We start from the raw sequence: 17,815 nt of genomic DNA, 5'->3' as shown, positions 1-17,815 counted from the left end.
GCAGGAGTGCAACAGCCTGCTGAAGATGCTGAAGAAGTCTGGACTGGGGGTCCTTGGGGAAGGAGGAGTGCGGCTCTGACAGAGCTGGCACCTCCCCCCCAAACGTGGAACATAGAACTCTCTAGTCTACAAGCAGTCATACCCCACTGAAAGACTCAAGGGTCAAGTTAGTTGGCTGGGAATATGGCCAGGCAGCGAAAATGCACCGAGATTCAGTCTCAGACTTTGCATTCTTTCTTTGGTGACAAAGAAGACCAAAACATGCAGACAGAAGAAATTAATAAAGTCAAAGAGCCTACAACAGAAACCTCCAAGAAAAACATGAACTGGTCCCAGGCCATGGAAGAGCTCAAAAAGGATTTGGAAAAGCAAGTTAGAGAAGTAGAGGAAAAATTGGGAAGAGAAATGAGAAGGATGCAAGAAAACCATGAAAAACAAGTCAATGACTTGCTAAAGGAGACCCAAAAAAATACTGAAAAATACACTGAAGAAAACAACACCTTAAAAAATAGACTAACTCAAATGGCAAAAGAGCTCCAAAAAGCCAATGAGGAGAAGAATGCCTTGAAAGGCAGAATTAGCCAAATGGAAAAGGAGGTCCAAAAGACCACTGAAGAAAATACCACCTTAAAAATTAGATTGGAGCAAGTGGAAGCTAGTGACTTGATGAGAAGAAAAAGAGGTGGCTCTTTGTTTCTGGGAGAAGGTAATGGGTGAATAAAAGTACTAGACGATTTAAACTGACAAAGGTTATTCAGCCAGCTCTCCTCCTTTTATTTACCTATGGGTCCAGCTCACATTTTATTTACAATATTTATCTACTAACAGACCAGTTCTATGGATTGTCCTTCTAACTATCATAGCTTAGACAATGGGCATTTTTTGTTCACTTGGTTTTTCCCATATAGACAGTTCTGATCTCATTAAACAGGCTCTGTAGTATTCTAGGTGTTGATGGAATCAGCAAAAAGTCATGTATAAACAGGAACATGCGAAGAATATGTCTGTAGGGAATACTTCCTCCATTTGTACACTTTGCTGGACATCCTATATGACAGTAGCAAACAACTTTGGTGAGCATATTTCCCTTTATATAAAGGCACTGAAGAAACTTCTCTCTTTATATCTTCGAAGTAATCCTTTATGATTTTGACAAATGCAGAGGAGATACCCTGTTGGATGAAAATCTTTTTAAGGTATAATTTTGCTCTAATGAAGCAAATGTGTTTTACAACTAAAACAACAACAAACAATGAGGACCTTTAAGCCATTGTGTGACTGTAAAGATATGCTCTTTAAAAAACTGTAGAATATCACTTGTGAAACCCTGCCTTACTCAAACTATTCATTAAGTATGCTCTTAAATAGTATGAGGGTCAGACCCATAACATTTTTGAAGAAAAAGGAAAGTATCATTGGATAGTTAATATTCTCTTGGTCACCTTTGGCAGGGGTAGGGAAAGGCAGTAACAGGATCAGAGATCTTTTCCAAAGCTTCTGGTATCATCCTCCTTTCATATACCTTGGGAATTGATTCTTTAAAATAGTATAGCAGGAGTTTCCCCAGTATATACGGAGTCTTTTCCCATTTTTTTTCCCTTTTCAATGTGGCTCCACTATTCCTGATAGTGAAAAGAGTTTGTTCTAAAAAAAAAAACCTTTGTAGATATTTCTTGATCATTTCTCATCTGTTCATTGTCCTTCCCATCCAGTTTTATCTTTAAAAAAATTTTTATGGACTTTTTTTTGTTTTTACATCATCTACCAACACTACATCCCTACCACAATCCCTTCCCATAAAGCTATCCCTTACGATAAAAATTTTAAAAAGGGGGGAGGAGGGGGACCACATTAAAACAAGCCAACATATCAAAAGTATATAATAGTATATTCAGTGTTCCACATACATGGTCCCCAAACACAGCAAAAAAAAAAAAACCCACAAAGAATCAAGAGGTATCTTCTCACTTCTTATATCTCTTCTTTGAGACTGAGCTTTAGTATTGTAATTTCACAAAATTCAGTTTTGATTGTTTTGTTGCCATTTCCATTTGCATTGTTGTAGTGATTGGGTATATTTCTTTTGTGATTCTTAACTTTTTTTAAATTGAAATGCCTCCCCATACTTTTCTGTATTTATCCTTTCTTAGAGCATGGTATTATTTCATTATATTCATGTACCAAAAGTTGCTTAACTATTCTCCAATCAGTGAGCATCCACTTTGTTTATAATCCTTTGCTACCACAGAAGCTGCTGCTATTTAATATTTTGGTGCATATGGAGCTTTTTTGTTATTGATATCCTCGGGGTACATGTTTAGCAGAGTTTTCCTGGATATGAACATTTTATGGGATTTAGATATGGAATATGAACACTTCCTGGGAAGAGACATTTTAGTTACTTTCTTTAAATCATTCCACGTTGCTTTCCAGAGTGGTTACACTAGTCCATAGCTCCACTAACAATGACCAATGTGCCTGTCTTTCCAAATCCCTTCCAATGCAGATTACTCCCATATTTTGCCAATTTTCTGGGTGTGAGATGTTACTTCAAGGTTGCTTTGAATTACATCTCTCTTATTATTAGTGATTTGGAGCATTCTATCATATAGTTGTTAATAGTTTACAATTCTTCTTTTGAGAACTATGTTTGTGTTCTTTGATGATGTATTCATTGTCTATGTAGCTTGGTTAACAGTCCTGCATTAACAGTAATTGATTAAAAAAAAAAAGAAATGGAGGGCTTCTCTATCTGTCAGGGGCCTCATCAATCTTGTTGATTTTTATAGGTTCATTTTATGTCTTACAGCTTTACTGGTTAATTGTCTCAATTAATTTCTTTACTGATTATACTCAAAATAAATAAATAGAGAAACCAGAAAGGCCTCCTACAGAAAACAGGATTTGATTCTTTAAGAAAGCCAGGGAAACTGTGAGTTGAAATTAAGAGGGCAAACCATTCTTCTAAGCACAGGGAACTGCAAAGACAGAGACAGGAGAGAAGCACCATATGTGAGGAATAAACTACCAAAAGCTAGTGTGGCTGTGTCATAGTGTGGAGGAAAGCAATATGTAAGAATCCTGGAAAGGTAGGAAGGAGTGGCCAGTTGTGAAGAATTTCATTTATTCATTCATTCATTCATTCACTTATTTTGCAGGGAGGAAGACAGGGCAATTGGGGTTAAGTGACTTGCCCAAGGTCACACAGCTAGTAAATGTGTCAAGCGTGAAGAACTTTAAATGCCAGAGAAGCTTATGTTTGATTCTGGGAGGATTAAGGAATCACTGGAGTTCACTGAGCTGTGGGGGTGGGGCAGGAAGAACACAGAGAGGGACCCAGTTACAATACACAACAGAAAAATCATCCAGGAAGGAAGGACATACTGGACTGCAGAGGGACTTAGTAGTATCAGTCACATAAAGCTTTAACTTTAAATTCTCAAATGGTTTATTTTATCTTTTTATTAGATTTATCCAGCTCTCAGAGGAGAACATTAAAATTTCCTATTACTACTGTCTGGGATCTATGTCACTTTGCAATAGTTAATTTTTCTTTTATGAATTTCAATGGTATGAAATTTGGTTCATCTATTTTCCATAATGATATCAGTTCACTGTCAACGTTTCCTAAATTTAAGCAAAATGTAATTTCCTTGTTTACCTCTACTGAGAGTGTGAATTGTTATTTTTCCTTTGTCAAATACAGCATATTGCAATTCCTGCTTTTATAGATTCACCTGATGCATAATTTCGATCCAGCCTCATCTGGATTCTTTACCCGCCTTTGCTTCTTAAGATGTTTCTTACAAGCAACAGGGTGTATGATTTTGTTTTCTAATCCATTCTACCACAATCTCTTATTTTATTGGATTGTTTTAGTGCATTTACAATTAAAGTTATGAAAGGTTTGTGTTATCCTCCATTTGTCTCTAGCAGCTTCTATTAAAAGAATACTTTGTCTCTACAATTAGTTTTAACTAGTTTGCTACAACCCTATTTTCACAGGCTCTCTTTCTACTTTCACCTCCCACACCTTTCCCTATTTGGGAGTTTTTTAATTACTGATTTTTTTCCTTTTTTAAAATTTTCATATCTATCTTCTTCCCTCCCCCTCCCTCCTTTTTCTCCAAGTTAAATGTTTAGTTCAAAATTTCTCCTCTCCCCCCTTCAATTTTTTTTCCTGCCCCTTTTCCTAAGATGAATTTCTTTTCGTTGTTTTCATCTTTAATTATCTTCCCTTCTTGTTTATTTAGAAATTTTATTCACTGATTTATAGTATGTATCTATATCCTTCCTTTAATCTCTCTTTATTCCTCATAGAACTGAGCTCCCCCTCCCAACTAATTTCTATGTTATTGGCATCATAGATCTTGCTCATTTCTTTTTTTCTGTTATACCACACACTCATAAAGATTAACTCTTAAGGGGAGTAATATAGCAATAGAGATAGGAGCAGGGCCCCATAGTAGGAATTACCTACCACTCCAAATTGTCCAAGTCCAATTCTACCTGCTGCCCTCATGATTGTTCTCCTTACCACTGGACATGCCATCTTATTGTTCCTTCCTTTTCCTACTGGATTGACCACTCCTCAAAGTACTTTGCTGGATTCATCATACATGTCCCACTAAGCCTGAGTGTACCTCAGAACTCTGTCCTGGGTTCTCTTCTTTTCTCTCTAGAAGATTTCATCAGCTCTCATACAGATGACTTCCAAATCTACATATCCAGCTATCATCTCTCTTCTGAGCTCCAGTCCCTATTCACCTCCTAGACATCTTCACCCAGACATCTTTCAGACATACCAAACTCAACCTAACCAAAATTCATCATCTTTCTCCCTAAAACTATCCTTCCTTTTAAATTCTCTTTTTCTGTTAAGGGCATAATCACCGTCCTAGCTACGTAGTCATCTCTGATGAGTCATCTCTGACTTCACCAATTGCCCCATAACCAAATAATTGCAATGTCCTGTCAATCTTCAATTCCATTTCTCACATTCATTTAATTCTCTCCACTCACAAAGCCAGAACCCAAGCTCAGGTCCTCAACATTTCTTGCCTAGACCAGGTGTCAAACATGCAGCCCACAACACTGCCAAGTATGGTCCGAACCAGATTAAAATGTAACTGGGAAACATTTAACAAAATATATAAAATTCCAATAAAACACAGTTTTGCATTTTTAAACTAAATATATGCTGCCTGTAAGGATCCTTCTATACAGTTTTTATGCGAGTTTGATACCACTAGCCTAGACCACTGTAAAAACCTTTTAACTTGGTCTCTGTCTCCAATTAATACTCCCAACAGCTACAACAATGATATTCCAAAAGTGCACTTCCGACCATGTTACTCCTTGCTCAAGAATCTCCTGGGGCTCTTTCTTATCCTTTAGGACAAACTAGAAGCTGTTCTCTTAGTCCTTCAGAACACAGCTCCAGCTCATCTTTGCAAACTAATTTTATGTTACATTCCTTCATACGCTCTGAGGTTCAGCCAAATTTGTCTATTTGCTGTTCCCCATAGAAGACAATCCCTTTCCCTTCTCTGATTCTGCACAGGCCCCATACTTAGCATACTTTACCTCTGAAAATCTCTAACTCCCCTGAAAGCTCAGGTGAAACATCCTACAAAAGACCTCTCCTGATTATCTCAGTAGTAAAGCATTTGACAAAGTACCTCCTGCTATTCTCATAGAAAAGGAGAGATGTGGATTGGATGATAGCACAATTATACGAACACCGAACTGGCTGGAAGACTAGACAACAAAGTCTGATGGTCTGATATTAGTTTGACAGGAAGCCTTCAGTGGAGTCCCCTAGGGATCTGAGTTTTGCCCCTATGCTGTTTGATATTTTTATCAGTGACTTTAGATAAAGGCATAAATGGCATGTTCATCAAATTTACAGATACTATGAGGGTGGAAGTTAGAGTTGCCATACAAAGGATTTTGACAGTCTAAAAGATTGAACTGAACCTAGTAAGATGAAATTAAATTGGGATAAATATCAAGTCTTAATTTTTGCATTAAAAACCAACTTTACAAATAGAGGATGGGAGAGGCATGGTTAGACAGCAGTAGGCCTGAAAAAGATCTAGTGCGGTGAGACCACGTATAAAATAGTGTGTTCAGGTTGAGGTGCCACTGTATTAAAAAGGACATTGAAAAGCTAGAGGGCAACAAGGATGGTGAAGGATTCTGAGTCCATGACAGACAAGGACTGGCTGAAGGAAATGGAGATGTTTAGTCTGGCAAGAGGTGGGGAGGAAAGACAATTGTGTCTAAGTAATTTCCAGTCTCCCTTATCTTGTGTCATTTGTTGTCCTCTACCTGTGTCCTTATCTTATCCTATCCCTACATCTCCAACCCCCATAAGAAACCCTAAAATCATCCTACAGGCTGTATAGCTTTTTGTCTATATAAGGCTGGTTCCTTCCCTATATCACTGCCTTTGTTTAGCTCCTTGCTAAATCTCAGGCCCGCTGCTTTTGCATCAATAAAGCTCCCAATGGCTACAGAGAAGGTCTAAGTGAATTCTTTCACATTTGATGAACCAGCTCTCCCAACTCTGACCTCATCAATAGAGGCAGCTAGGTGGCACAGTATATAAGAGTGCCAGGCTTGGGGTCAGGAAGAATTATCTTCATGAGTTCAAATCCAGCCTCAGACACTTACTAGATGTGTGACTCTGGGCAAGTCATTTAACCCTGGTTGTCTCAGTTTTCTCACCTGTAAACTGAGCTGGAGAGGGAAATGACAACTACTCCAATATCTCTGCCAAGAAAACCCCAAATGGGATCATGAAGAGTCAGGCATGACTGAAAAACAATTGAACTGATTAAGTGATTGGCTTGCCCCAGTTAATAGTGAGTTTTCCAACACTGGAGGTTTTAAAGTAGAGTCTGAATGACTTGTCTGACATGATATAGTAAGGATTCTGGTTCAAGGATGGGTTGGGAAGAAACAGAAGCTGAGATTCCTCTTGTTAACACTTTCCCACCTAACCTATATCACCAAGCTATTTTGTAAATACTTTGTAATTACTCATCTGTGTACATATTGTATTCCCATAATTTAATGTAAGCTCTTTAAGGGCAGGGAATTTTGGTATCATCTTTTTATTCCCAGGCCCTAGCATAGCACCCTGAATCAAGCAAACTTTTAAAAGTGCTGTTTAAACAGAAAGAGCTGCATATGTGATTGATACATATTAAGGGATGCTAGTGCTTAAATTTAATACCAGTTAATCTGCTATCTTTTGACAGGTTTAAACTTTATAACAATAAGTGATCAAAAGTCTTAACTAATGTGAGAATATTTAATTAGATTTTCATCATTTTAAATTTCACTTTAACAAGAAAAAAAACAGTATAACTTGATTCATTATTTCATTTGCATGTGATGGGCCTCAAATCTTTTCTCCACTCAGATCCTATAGTGATGCCTTATCATGACATAAACCTAACTTCTTGAAGAACATGCCAATAGAGTGTAAGCTCGTACCAGTTTTCCACAAACTGTAAGGCAGCTTGTTCTGAACTACTATTGTGTCATGGACTGAGGGTTGTGCTGGTAAATCTTTTAACAACTAGCTCTCCAAAAACCCATGACACACTGTAATAAAAATGTGGCTAGCAGCTGCTGTAGGGGTGTAAGACCCAACAAGACCAGCAACAAGAGCTGCCAGCACAGGTTCTTTCATCTGCTTTTCTAAGGAAAGCAACTTTAAATGGTTAACAATCTCACTTTAAGCAAACATATATATGTCATTTACTCAGCTCGGGGGGAAAAGCTCCCTGAACTTCAGAGCAAATACAAACAGATCAAATAAACACGAATCAACAGACAGATTTCCGTCTGACAAAATCACAATGTACAGTTACCAGAGAAGCATCAACATCTGGGTTTTCTTCAAAGCCAAGGGCGGCTCCAGCGGCTACCCAGAGTTTCCACACCAACTCTCTTCCAGTGAGTGAGAGCCCCAGACAAAATGCTAACCTCTGAGTTTATATATACCCTTTCTAGGGCCCAAAGGGTTCATACCTAATCAGCAAAAGGGTGTGAGCCTGGGGCTTTGCACCTAGTAAGGCTTAATTAAAACCACTTGATTAGTTTAGCGTTCTAAAAGAGAAAACAGTAAAAAAAAAAAAAAAAGTTCCACCCTAATTACTGTAACAAACATTTTTAAAAGTTTAATCTGCATTATTAACATTTTCTCTATCATTTTCCTAAGTACAGACAATCAACAGAAAATAAATCAAGTCTTGATTTGCAACACTTGGCAGTTTCTGAGGTGTAAATGCTCACACTAAAAATTTAACAATTGGATCTCATGAGTTGCTATGAGCTGGCTCAAGCATACTCCTGCATGGATTCATCTATAAGTCTGTGAAAGCCTACCGATCCTCTTTTTCAGAATGTTTTTAAAGGCATAAAATAAAACACACAAGATTACAAAGGAAACCACTTATATTGAAATGTAGTTATCAATTAAAAAAAAAGGTTAATACACCCCAGGTTAAAAACCTCTATTCTAATGGCTTCATGTATGAGCTGAGAAGGCTCGTCCCCAGAGGACTGATGATTTTTAGGGGGGCCACAAAAACTTATTAAGGCAGAATTTTCCAAACAATGTTACACTGGAGAGAGCACTGAGAGGGAAGCAAAGTGATGGCCAAAATTACTGGATAATTTTAATGTTAGAGCTCCCACGTAGAAGCATCTACTTTTTAAAATAAAAAATTCAAATAAAAATCAGCAGCTAAGACCATCATAGTGAATGAATTTCTATTGAAATGGAATACAGTAAGGTAAAATTTGAACTGTCACATATCAAATATTTATGGCAATCTGCCACCACATCTAGATTATTTCTATAAGACAAATTATATAAAGGGGTTTTTTTCCTTTAAAAGAGGTGGGGGGGTGGTGCTACATGAAATTTCGAAACTACTGCACTAAGATTATGATCTGCATCAGTGAAGGGAGTGTCGCATCAACAATATCAGTTGTCCTCTCAGTACAAATTCACATCTCATCTTTTCTCAAATTCCCTGAATGACATCAGCATAAAACATATATGGTCCTACCTTATTTATCCAATACATGACAGCATCCTCGATGTCATAGGGCAGATCAGTTGCTTGAAAGAATGTTGAATACTGCTGAGCACAAGCAATTACTTTCTCTATGCTGACCATCTCTACAGTATACGCCATCATTAAAGTGTCAATCATGGCCAAATGGGCACTCTGAAAACACAAAACAAGATTTCATTTAAAAAATTATTTCCACTTAGCAAGTCACTGCAACAGATATTAACGCTGACTACCTTCACTAAGATGGAGGAAAAGCACTCAAGATCATGTAAGGCCAGGTTTAATAATAAAGCATATTTTACAGTAAGAAATGATGTACAAAAGGCATAAAACCTAAAAAAAGTTAAGCAAGCTAATAGCCTAAAAATACACAGTGAAAAATGAATAGTTGTAAGTCTAAAGCAAGATGAAATTACAAGTATTCAGACATATTAACATGACTTGGATGACAAAAAATACAGACCCTTCTTTATTCTTTCTTGAAGATAGCATGCTCACTAGAAAAATTAAAATGTTTTAACCATAGAACATTCAGAAAGATGGACCAATATTTAAAATTATTCTTCTTACAAACAATAACACTATATAATGAAAGCTACTTTGTTGACAAATTAATTTTAACAGATTTTAATAGCACTGCACAAAGAAGAGACGAAAAGCTACTGCACCTCTGAAAAGAATTCAAGAAAACTGAGTTTTCTAAAATGCGGTCAAGTTTGCTAAATTGAGTAGAGGAGGATCTTTACTGGCTCTAGTAGGATTATGAACATAGATTAGTATATTTGTACGTACTTGTATTTGTTCACATTGACTCCTTGGGTAGAATCCAAGCTGCTTGAGAGGAAGGCTTGTTTCCTTTTTTGTCTCTGCCTTCCTAGGACCTAACACAGTCTGCTGGAACACAGTAGGCACTTGATAAGTGCTTGCTGATTGATGGCCTGCGGTCACATATTAGTACTTGTCAGAGGAGGAATCTGAACATAGGTTTTCCCATGTCCAACTCCACTCTATCTACCAAGCCTTGTGGCTCTTCTATCAGGAAGAGCAAGATCTTAGATTTAAAAGCCATCTAGTCCAACAGCCTCATGTTAAAAATATGGAAACTGAGGTCATATAGGGGTGTAATGATTCATTCAAGGTCATATAAGCATCAAGATGGTAGTGCTAGAATTCAAAACAGATCCTCTAAACTCCAAATCCAGAATTTTTTCCCATTGTAGCACACATGTAGTCTTCATTCTCAGATCAGTATGATAATATTACACACTAGAAACAGGCACAATTTATTTAAACAATTATTATTTGATCTCAAACATAGAAAAGAAATATATTTTTCAATTTATAACTGATGATGCCCTAACTCCTGTCCTGACATCTTCAACAGCCAACCTCTCATCCCACTTCCCACCCCTACCTGATACCTTTTCTTCCTCCTACTGCAAAATAACTAAGAACTCTATGGAAAAAAACAAACTCATATGGGTCCATTTACACAATTCCTGGGAGAACGCTCCCTTTTCTGCTTCTACATACTTTGCTGTTGCTCAAGGCTTCCCTGATCAACTCTCATTCCAATAACTTATTTTGACATATTGCTTAAAAGCTCACAAATATCTTTCTACATAACCATTATCATTATCATCGTTTTATACATGGAGAAGCTGAAAATCAGATAATTAAATGACTTGCTTACAGTCACATAGTAAGTGTCAGAGCTAGGATTCAAACTCAGATTTCTTGGTTCTACCTTCAGCATCCATTACATTTCACCAAAACAACCTCTATATTATAATAAGTATTTCAAAAGTCCTATGCTTTCTATCTCAACCAGGTAAACACCTCTCCAACTTATTCGTTCATACTCAGTGTATATATTTTTTCTAAATGGCAAACAACTGGACAGTGTTTTAATTCTCTATTGCCCAATGATCTAAAGTCCTAAACTGGAGTTTGCAGGGTTTTTTAAAAAGTAACTATAGTTTCGTAATGGAAGTTATAAATAAAATCATTATATTTTCAGGTCAACATTGACAACAAAGTAGGAAAAAACTCATAAAAAATTAGAAAGTAGCATAATTACAGTGTGCCAATATAACAGAAGACAATCTAAAAGTGTAATGCATGTGTAGTATTTATACAAATAAGCGAAGTAAAAAAGTCAAGTGCTAATAAGTTCCAGATTGTAACAGATTCTCTGCCCTGTCCTCAAAAACATCCCCACATAACCACCTATAGGTTGTTTGGGGGTTTCAGTAGAAGTGAATATTCAGACTTATTATGAAAATTTTAATTAGAATAATGATACTGAAAAATATGTTATAATTGTCTTTCCAATGAGAATAATCCAATAATTAAGAGATTCACGAATCACATTGGAGGGTGCTGAAAGACTTTAAGTAATGTTTGAACAACCATAGAAAACCTCCACTCACATCCAGAAATTGAAAAGTTAGACAGAGATAAGGATGTTTTGATGCAGTGAGTGGTGAGAGAAAGTGTGGGATCTATGAAGACTCTGGAAGATAGCTGGAGAGGGGAAGACGATTCCAAGAGAATGTGCTCATTTTTTGAAGGCCATCATCTTGATTCAAAATCCCAATAAGATAATTTTGTAGAGCTTGTACACAACACTGCACATAATGTCAAAACTTTTTTGATGTGGTAGACAGTTTTGTCACATTTTTTTATTCTTTATTAGAGGAATATAAGTAATACAGAAACAAAAGCCATTAATAAAAATTTATTTTTAAAAATTTTAAATCATAGAGAAGATTATGTTTTGGCAGCAAAAAGACAAAAATACTATCTTGACTTTCAAATAGGGAAAACAAAGTATATTGTGGAAATCCTACTGAAGCTTGCTTGGCACAATTTGAGAATGGAACACTTAATAGTCTGGAGAGCATAAAGAAAGTAGTGATTGTTATGAGCAGGGAGGACTCACTAAGACTAAATCCACTGCAGAGATGTCAAGATGCAATGCAACTTGATTTCACAAACGCCTTATAATATCCCCTGTGCACAGGAGAGAGGACTATGGGGTAGATTTATAGATGACTGAACAACTGTTCCCAGGAATAACAACGGATCGACGCTGATCTGAAGTTTACAAGGAGAGAGATTTCTACCTGATTTAAGGTAAAACTTTCAAACAAAAATAAACAGGCACTTTAGATGGATTCTATTAGAAAGCAGCATAAATAAGTATGACAAGAGTGCTACCTAACAATATGTGAATTCGATGGCAAAAAATAAAGCTCACTTAACAGAATTTTTATTGAAAACTTTACTAGAACGCTTTTTTGTGATAAATGAGAAATCTTAAGGCTTCCATCTCATACGTATGTGACTTTGAATAAGTCACCTAACCTTTCTGAACCTAAATTTTCTCACCTGTCGCTTTATCTGAGGAACAAATGAGATAATTCATGTAAAGCATCTTTAAGCCACACCACCTAATCATTAACCTTCATGAAACAAACAATAGGGTGGCATAATGGAATGAATCATTATTTGCAGTTAGCATAGAGGTTTCCTCATCACAAGTTCCCAACACCAGTGAAATCACAGATCCAGTCCTAAGCCATCAATCTTCATGTATCTATAGACAGGTTTCAAAGGAAATCTAGTCACAGAAAAAGTTAAGTCATAAATGTAGGCCCTTATTAAAAAAAAATTCTTAAAGCAAACAACTAGAGAACATAAAGGTTATGTCACTGTCAATCTGAAAATAATAGAGATTTCCAATCACATGTTAAGCTTTGAAGAAAGAGCTGATACTGTAAAAGAAGAACACGGGCAGCTAGGTGGTGCAGTGAGTAGAGCACCAGCCCTGGAGTCAGGAGGACCTGTGTTCAAATCCAGCCTCAGACACCTGACACACTTACTAGCTGTGTGACCTTGGGCAAGTTACTTAGCCCCAATTGCCCTGCCTTCCCCGCCTTAAAAAAATTTTAAAAAAGAACAAAACAAAACTAAATTTTAATGAGAATTTCTAAAGTATTCACTACATCAAAAACTAAATGTGAAAGCATTTAACAGGGATAGACAGCAGAGACATGAGTAAGTTACTTCTATTCCCATTTCAGCCTGCTTGCCAAGGAAACCACTAACCTCTTCTCTGGCCTCACCACCAATATATATTTTCTCCCTCTTTTACCCCGTTCCCCAAACCTCGACAGCTGTGCACTCCTATATTTAGAGCTGCAGCAGCTCTATTAGCCACACCCCTTATACCCCTGTACTGGGAAGGAGACCTTAGGAAGAAGGCAGAATCAGAATGGAGTACTGAGTATCTGATACTAAGCTAGTCAATTAGCAGCAGTCTATGACTGTTCTGACACAGCTACTTTGCCCTTCCTGAATGACTGGCCCACTGTTTGTTTGTTGTTTTTAAAAATTAATGTTTTATTAGAAACATAGTGTTAAACAGCAATACAAAGAACTAAACTTATTTAATAGCTATTTATATTAGCACTAATTTAAATGAATAAAAGTAGCATAACATCATTTCTGTCATTTCCTCTAAGTCTTCATCATACTTCATTTGTTCTCAATTCACTTTTCCTCAAATGACTACAGTTAATGTACACTACATTCTTCCAGTTTTGTTATTCAATCTGCATTACTTCATAGAGACTTTACATATTTCTTCATATTCTTCATACTTGGTTTTAATTGTAATATTCCAAAATATCAACATACCATTTGTTTAATAATATTCCCCTATTACTGGACATCTAAACTGCTTCCAGGATTTTTTGCAATTACAAATAATATTGCTATGAAGATTTTAGAACAGCTCTTTTTAACCACATTTTCAGGGAAGGCAGAAGACAGTAATAAACATTTATATATAGTATCTACAAGGTGCCAGGCATGTACTAAGCACTTCATAAATATTAGTTCATTTGACTGGTATTCTCCAAAATGCAATTTATCAGGGCATGATTATTTTTTGTTAACTTAATGCACTTTGAAATTGCTCCCCAACAAGATTAACAGTTAACAATTCCACCAGCAATTTCCCAACTTGAGGTGGTTCCTCAAAGTACATTTTTTGCAAGTGATAATGAAAAAATCTGCTTCTTCTTTTGAAAACTATTCACATTCTTTCAGTATTTTTATATACTAGACATTAACTATTATGATTTCTTTAAAGTTCCACAAGTTTTTAGATAAAGTTTTATCATATTTATTATAAAGTTTCCTTTCAATCTATTCTATTCTTTTTATTCTGATTGATTTTTTTTAATTTTAAGGTCATCACATTATAAAAAATTTAGAAGAGAACCAGATCAAATACCTTAACCAAACAAAAGAGAGAGACAATCTCAAAGATAAATGATTTCAAATATGTGAAACTAAAAATTTTAGCAGTAACAAAATTCATGTAGTTAATAAAAGAATGGAAGCTGTAGATAGAAAAATCATTACACCAATCATCTCTGATGAGGGCAGGATATCCAAAACACATGAGGATGTAACAGAACTATATAAAACCAAGAGCCATTTTCAAATAGATAAATGGTCAAGGGATATAAACAAACAACTATTAAGTATCATGTGAAAAAAGGTGGAACCAAAATGGAAGAGTGGCAGGAAGGAGCATAGCAAGCTCCCACTCAAAAACTCCAAACAGATACAGAAAACACACCAGACTGAATCCTTATGGAGAATTCTAAGAAAAAGTCACACCAAGTCATTTTTCCAGCCCAGGTCTGCCAAAAAAAGCGGGGGGGGGGGGGGAGCGGGGGGGCAGGGAGGCACCAAGTATCTGTGGACCCCGGATGGGTCATGCTGTACTCTGAGCACTCACTCTAGTACCCAGGGAGTGGCTGCACACCTGGGGAAGGGAAGGTTTCAGACCCATACCAGGGCTAGGTGCCAACTAGTAGCTTTGTCACCCACTACCCAGTTCTGAGTCACAGATCTAGGGCACACTGAAAAGGAAAGCTGTGTCCAGAGTTACTGTTCTTGGAGAGGGAGATCCTGGACTGTATACTAAAAGAAGGAGGAAGTTCAGAAGCAAAGAAAAGCCCTCAGACTTCAAGAACAGAGTGGAGTCTTAGTTCCAGTAATTAGCTCAGCCTACAGAAGGGACCCTATAATTCTGTCACTGTGATCCAAAGAAGCTTTCCAGCTAGCTCATGGAGACTGAATTCAGTAGCATTTTTTTCTTGCTCAGACCCAAGCCCAAGTCAGGAACTTACAGAGCAGGAGGGGAGAGGGGGGCATGCAGCAGACAGACTTTGACCTGGATCAGACTATTTTGAAAACTCTTAAAGGTTGCAGGCCCCCAGACTGTCCCTGAGATCCTGGAACATAAGACAACATTCAATAACCCGAGAAAGCAGCAACAGGACCAGCCCAGACTTCCCTTCCAAAAGTATAGCAGAGCTCAATCCTAACACTGAGTTCAAAGTCACTAAGTAAGATGGAAGAATAAGCAAACAAAAAGATAATCCTATCAAAAAAGTTGACAATAAGAAATATTTCTAAGTCAAAGGAATAAATAAATAGAAGAAAATGTAACGTATCACATAGCAAAAAAACTGATGTGGAAAACAGATGAAGGAGAAAAAAAAATTAGGAATCATTGGAATACTTGAATGCCATAATAAAAAAAAGGCCTAGACATCCTACTGCCAGAAAACTTAAAAAGAAAACTATTCTGATCTTACAACCAGAGAGCAAAGTAGAAACAGAATCTATCAGTTCCCTACTGAAAGAAACTCCAAAATGAAAACTTGAAGGAACATCACAAGCAACCATGTCAGAGAAATACTGCAAAGCACCAGAAAGAAAAGATGTGGCAGCCACAGCTATAAAACAACAGAGGGCTTGGAATGTAATATTCTTGAAGGAAAAGGATATAGGTTCACAGCCAAGAATAACTTATCTAACAATAATGAATACAATGCTATAGGTAGAAAAATTTACCTTTAATGAAGAATATTAATAATAATAAAAAATAATAAAATACATCCAAGTATTCCTTTGAAAAGGCCAGAGATGCATAGAAAAGTTAAGAGTTCAAACTCAAGCTCAACTTTTAATTTTTAAGCTTTTAAGAGAAACATAAAAAGGTAAACACGAATAAACAATGACAAGTGATTAAACAAGATAAAATGCTTTCATTCAAGTATTAGGAGATTATACGTGTCCGCTCTGAACCCTATCATCCTCAGGGGTCATAAAGGAGTCTAATTAGACAAGGCCTGGGAGTGCTTCTGTATACCCTGGGGGAGAGGGGAAAGGAAGATTAGAAAAAACCGTCTCATATAATCAAGGTATCAATAAGAAACAAGGAGAGGGTGAAGGAAGTGAGCAGATGACATTTCAACCTTACTTTCATCTGAACTGGTCAAAGGAGGAAACAATACACACAAATACACACACACACACATTCTCTCTCTCTCTCTCTCTCTCTCTTTCTCTCTCTCTCACTGAGTTGGGTACAGAAATATATTTCACTCAACAGGAAAATAGAAGGGAAAGGGAATAGAAGAGGAGGAATTAGATGGAACGGAGAGATTAATCCTAAACAAAACAAACTCTTAAGTATGTACAAAATTTATTTATAGCTCTTTTTGAAGTAGCAAATAATGGGAATCTGAAAACGTGCTCATCTCACACTACTACAACAATGCCCTGTACCACTGTCTCTTCCTTTGTCTTACATGAAGAGGTGGCCCTTCTTGTTAAGGTAAAACCCTTGACATACGAACGATTCCCATACCATCCCATCTTCTCTAGAAGACTGCCCACTCTTTCATCTCCACTGTCTCACTAATTTTCAATTTCTCCTTTTCAATTCGCTTTTTCCCTATGGCCTAGAAATATGCCTACATCTCCCCATCCTTACTTGATCTGTACATCCTTACTATCAACCCATATTTCTCCTCACTTTTGTGACTAGCCTCCATGAGAAATCAATCTACGATCAGTACCTCTACTTTCTTTCCTCTTATTCTTTTTTTTTTTTAATTCTACGGTATAGCTTCTGACCTCATCTTTCAAATGAAACTAGTCTCTCCAAGGTTAATAATGATCTTTTAATCACCAACTTTAAAGCCTTTTCCAAATGTTCTCCCTCTGTGGTGTAGAAGAGCAACAGAGTTGAAGTTGGGAAGACCTGTGTTCAAATCCAGGCCCAGGCACTTACAAAATGTGGAACTCTAGGCAAGTCACTTAACCTCAGTTTCCTTATCTTTAAAATGAGGATAATAATAGCACCCATCTCCCATGGCTGTTGTAAAAATCAAATGAGATAATTGCAATAATAGCACAGCGCTGTTATGGTAACTAGGGTGGGACTTTTTATTTTTTTACTGTTTTCTCTTTTGGAATGCTGAGGTAATCAAGTACCTTTGATGAGTTTTGCTTTTCACATGTAAGCAAAGTGGATTTTTTGTTGTCTTTGTTTTGGAGTGCTTCTCAGCACTAAGGAATCTTTGAATTGGGAGTCTCTGATGATCTGCTTACGTCAAGGGAAGGCCTAAGTCACGTTTGAGTCACATGATTGTGAAGCCCTTTGACCCTGGAGAAGTGTATATAAACTCAGAGGTTAGTGTTTTTGCCTTTGGGTGCACACTCATTAAAAGAGCGTTGGTGACAAGACCCTGGGTAGCAATTTGAAGCTGAAGCTGAAGTTCCCTCACCTTTGAAAAACCCAAAAGTTGGTGCTTCTCGGGTAACTATGCATTGAGATG

At 36.9% G+C, this 17,815-nt stretch overlaps 1 protein-coding gene across 4 annotated transcripts in view; it reads right to left on the bottom strand.

The window, feature by feature from the left end:
• Window positions 1-17,815, bottom strand: part of CAMSAP2 (calmodulin regulated spectrin associated protein family member 2) — a 160,503-nt gene that overhangs the window by 74,825 nt on the left and 67,863 nt on the right. For all 4 annotated transcript variants that reach the window (XM_036753931.1, XM_036753932.1, XM_036753933.1 and 1 more), the window contains exon 3: window positions 9,093-9,254. In XM_036753931.1, the coding sequence (XP_036609826.1) occupies window positions 9,093-9,254 (162 nt within the window). The remainder of the gene's footprint in view (window positions 1-9,092; window positions 9,255-17,815) is intronic.

The sequence above is a fragment of the Trichosurus vulpecula genome, chromosome 4, assembly GCF_011100635.1.
Source record: "Trichosurus vulpecula isolate mTriVul1 chromosome 4, mTriVul1.pri, whole genome shotgun sequence".
Taxonomy (NCBI): domain Eukaryota; kingdom Metazoa; phylum Chordata; class Mammalia; order Diprotodontia; family Phalangeridae; genus Trichosurus; species Trichosurus vulpecula.
The sequence above is the reverse complement of the archived record's forward strand: the minus strand, read 5'-3'. Positions and strand labels throughout refer to the sequence as shown.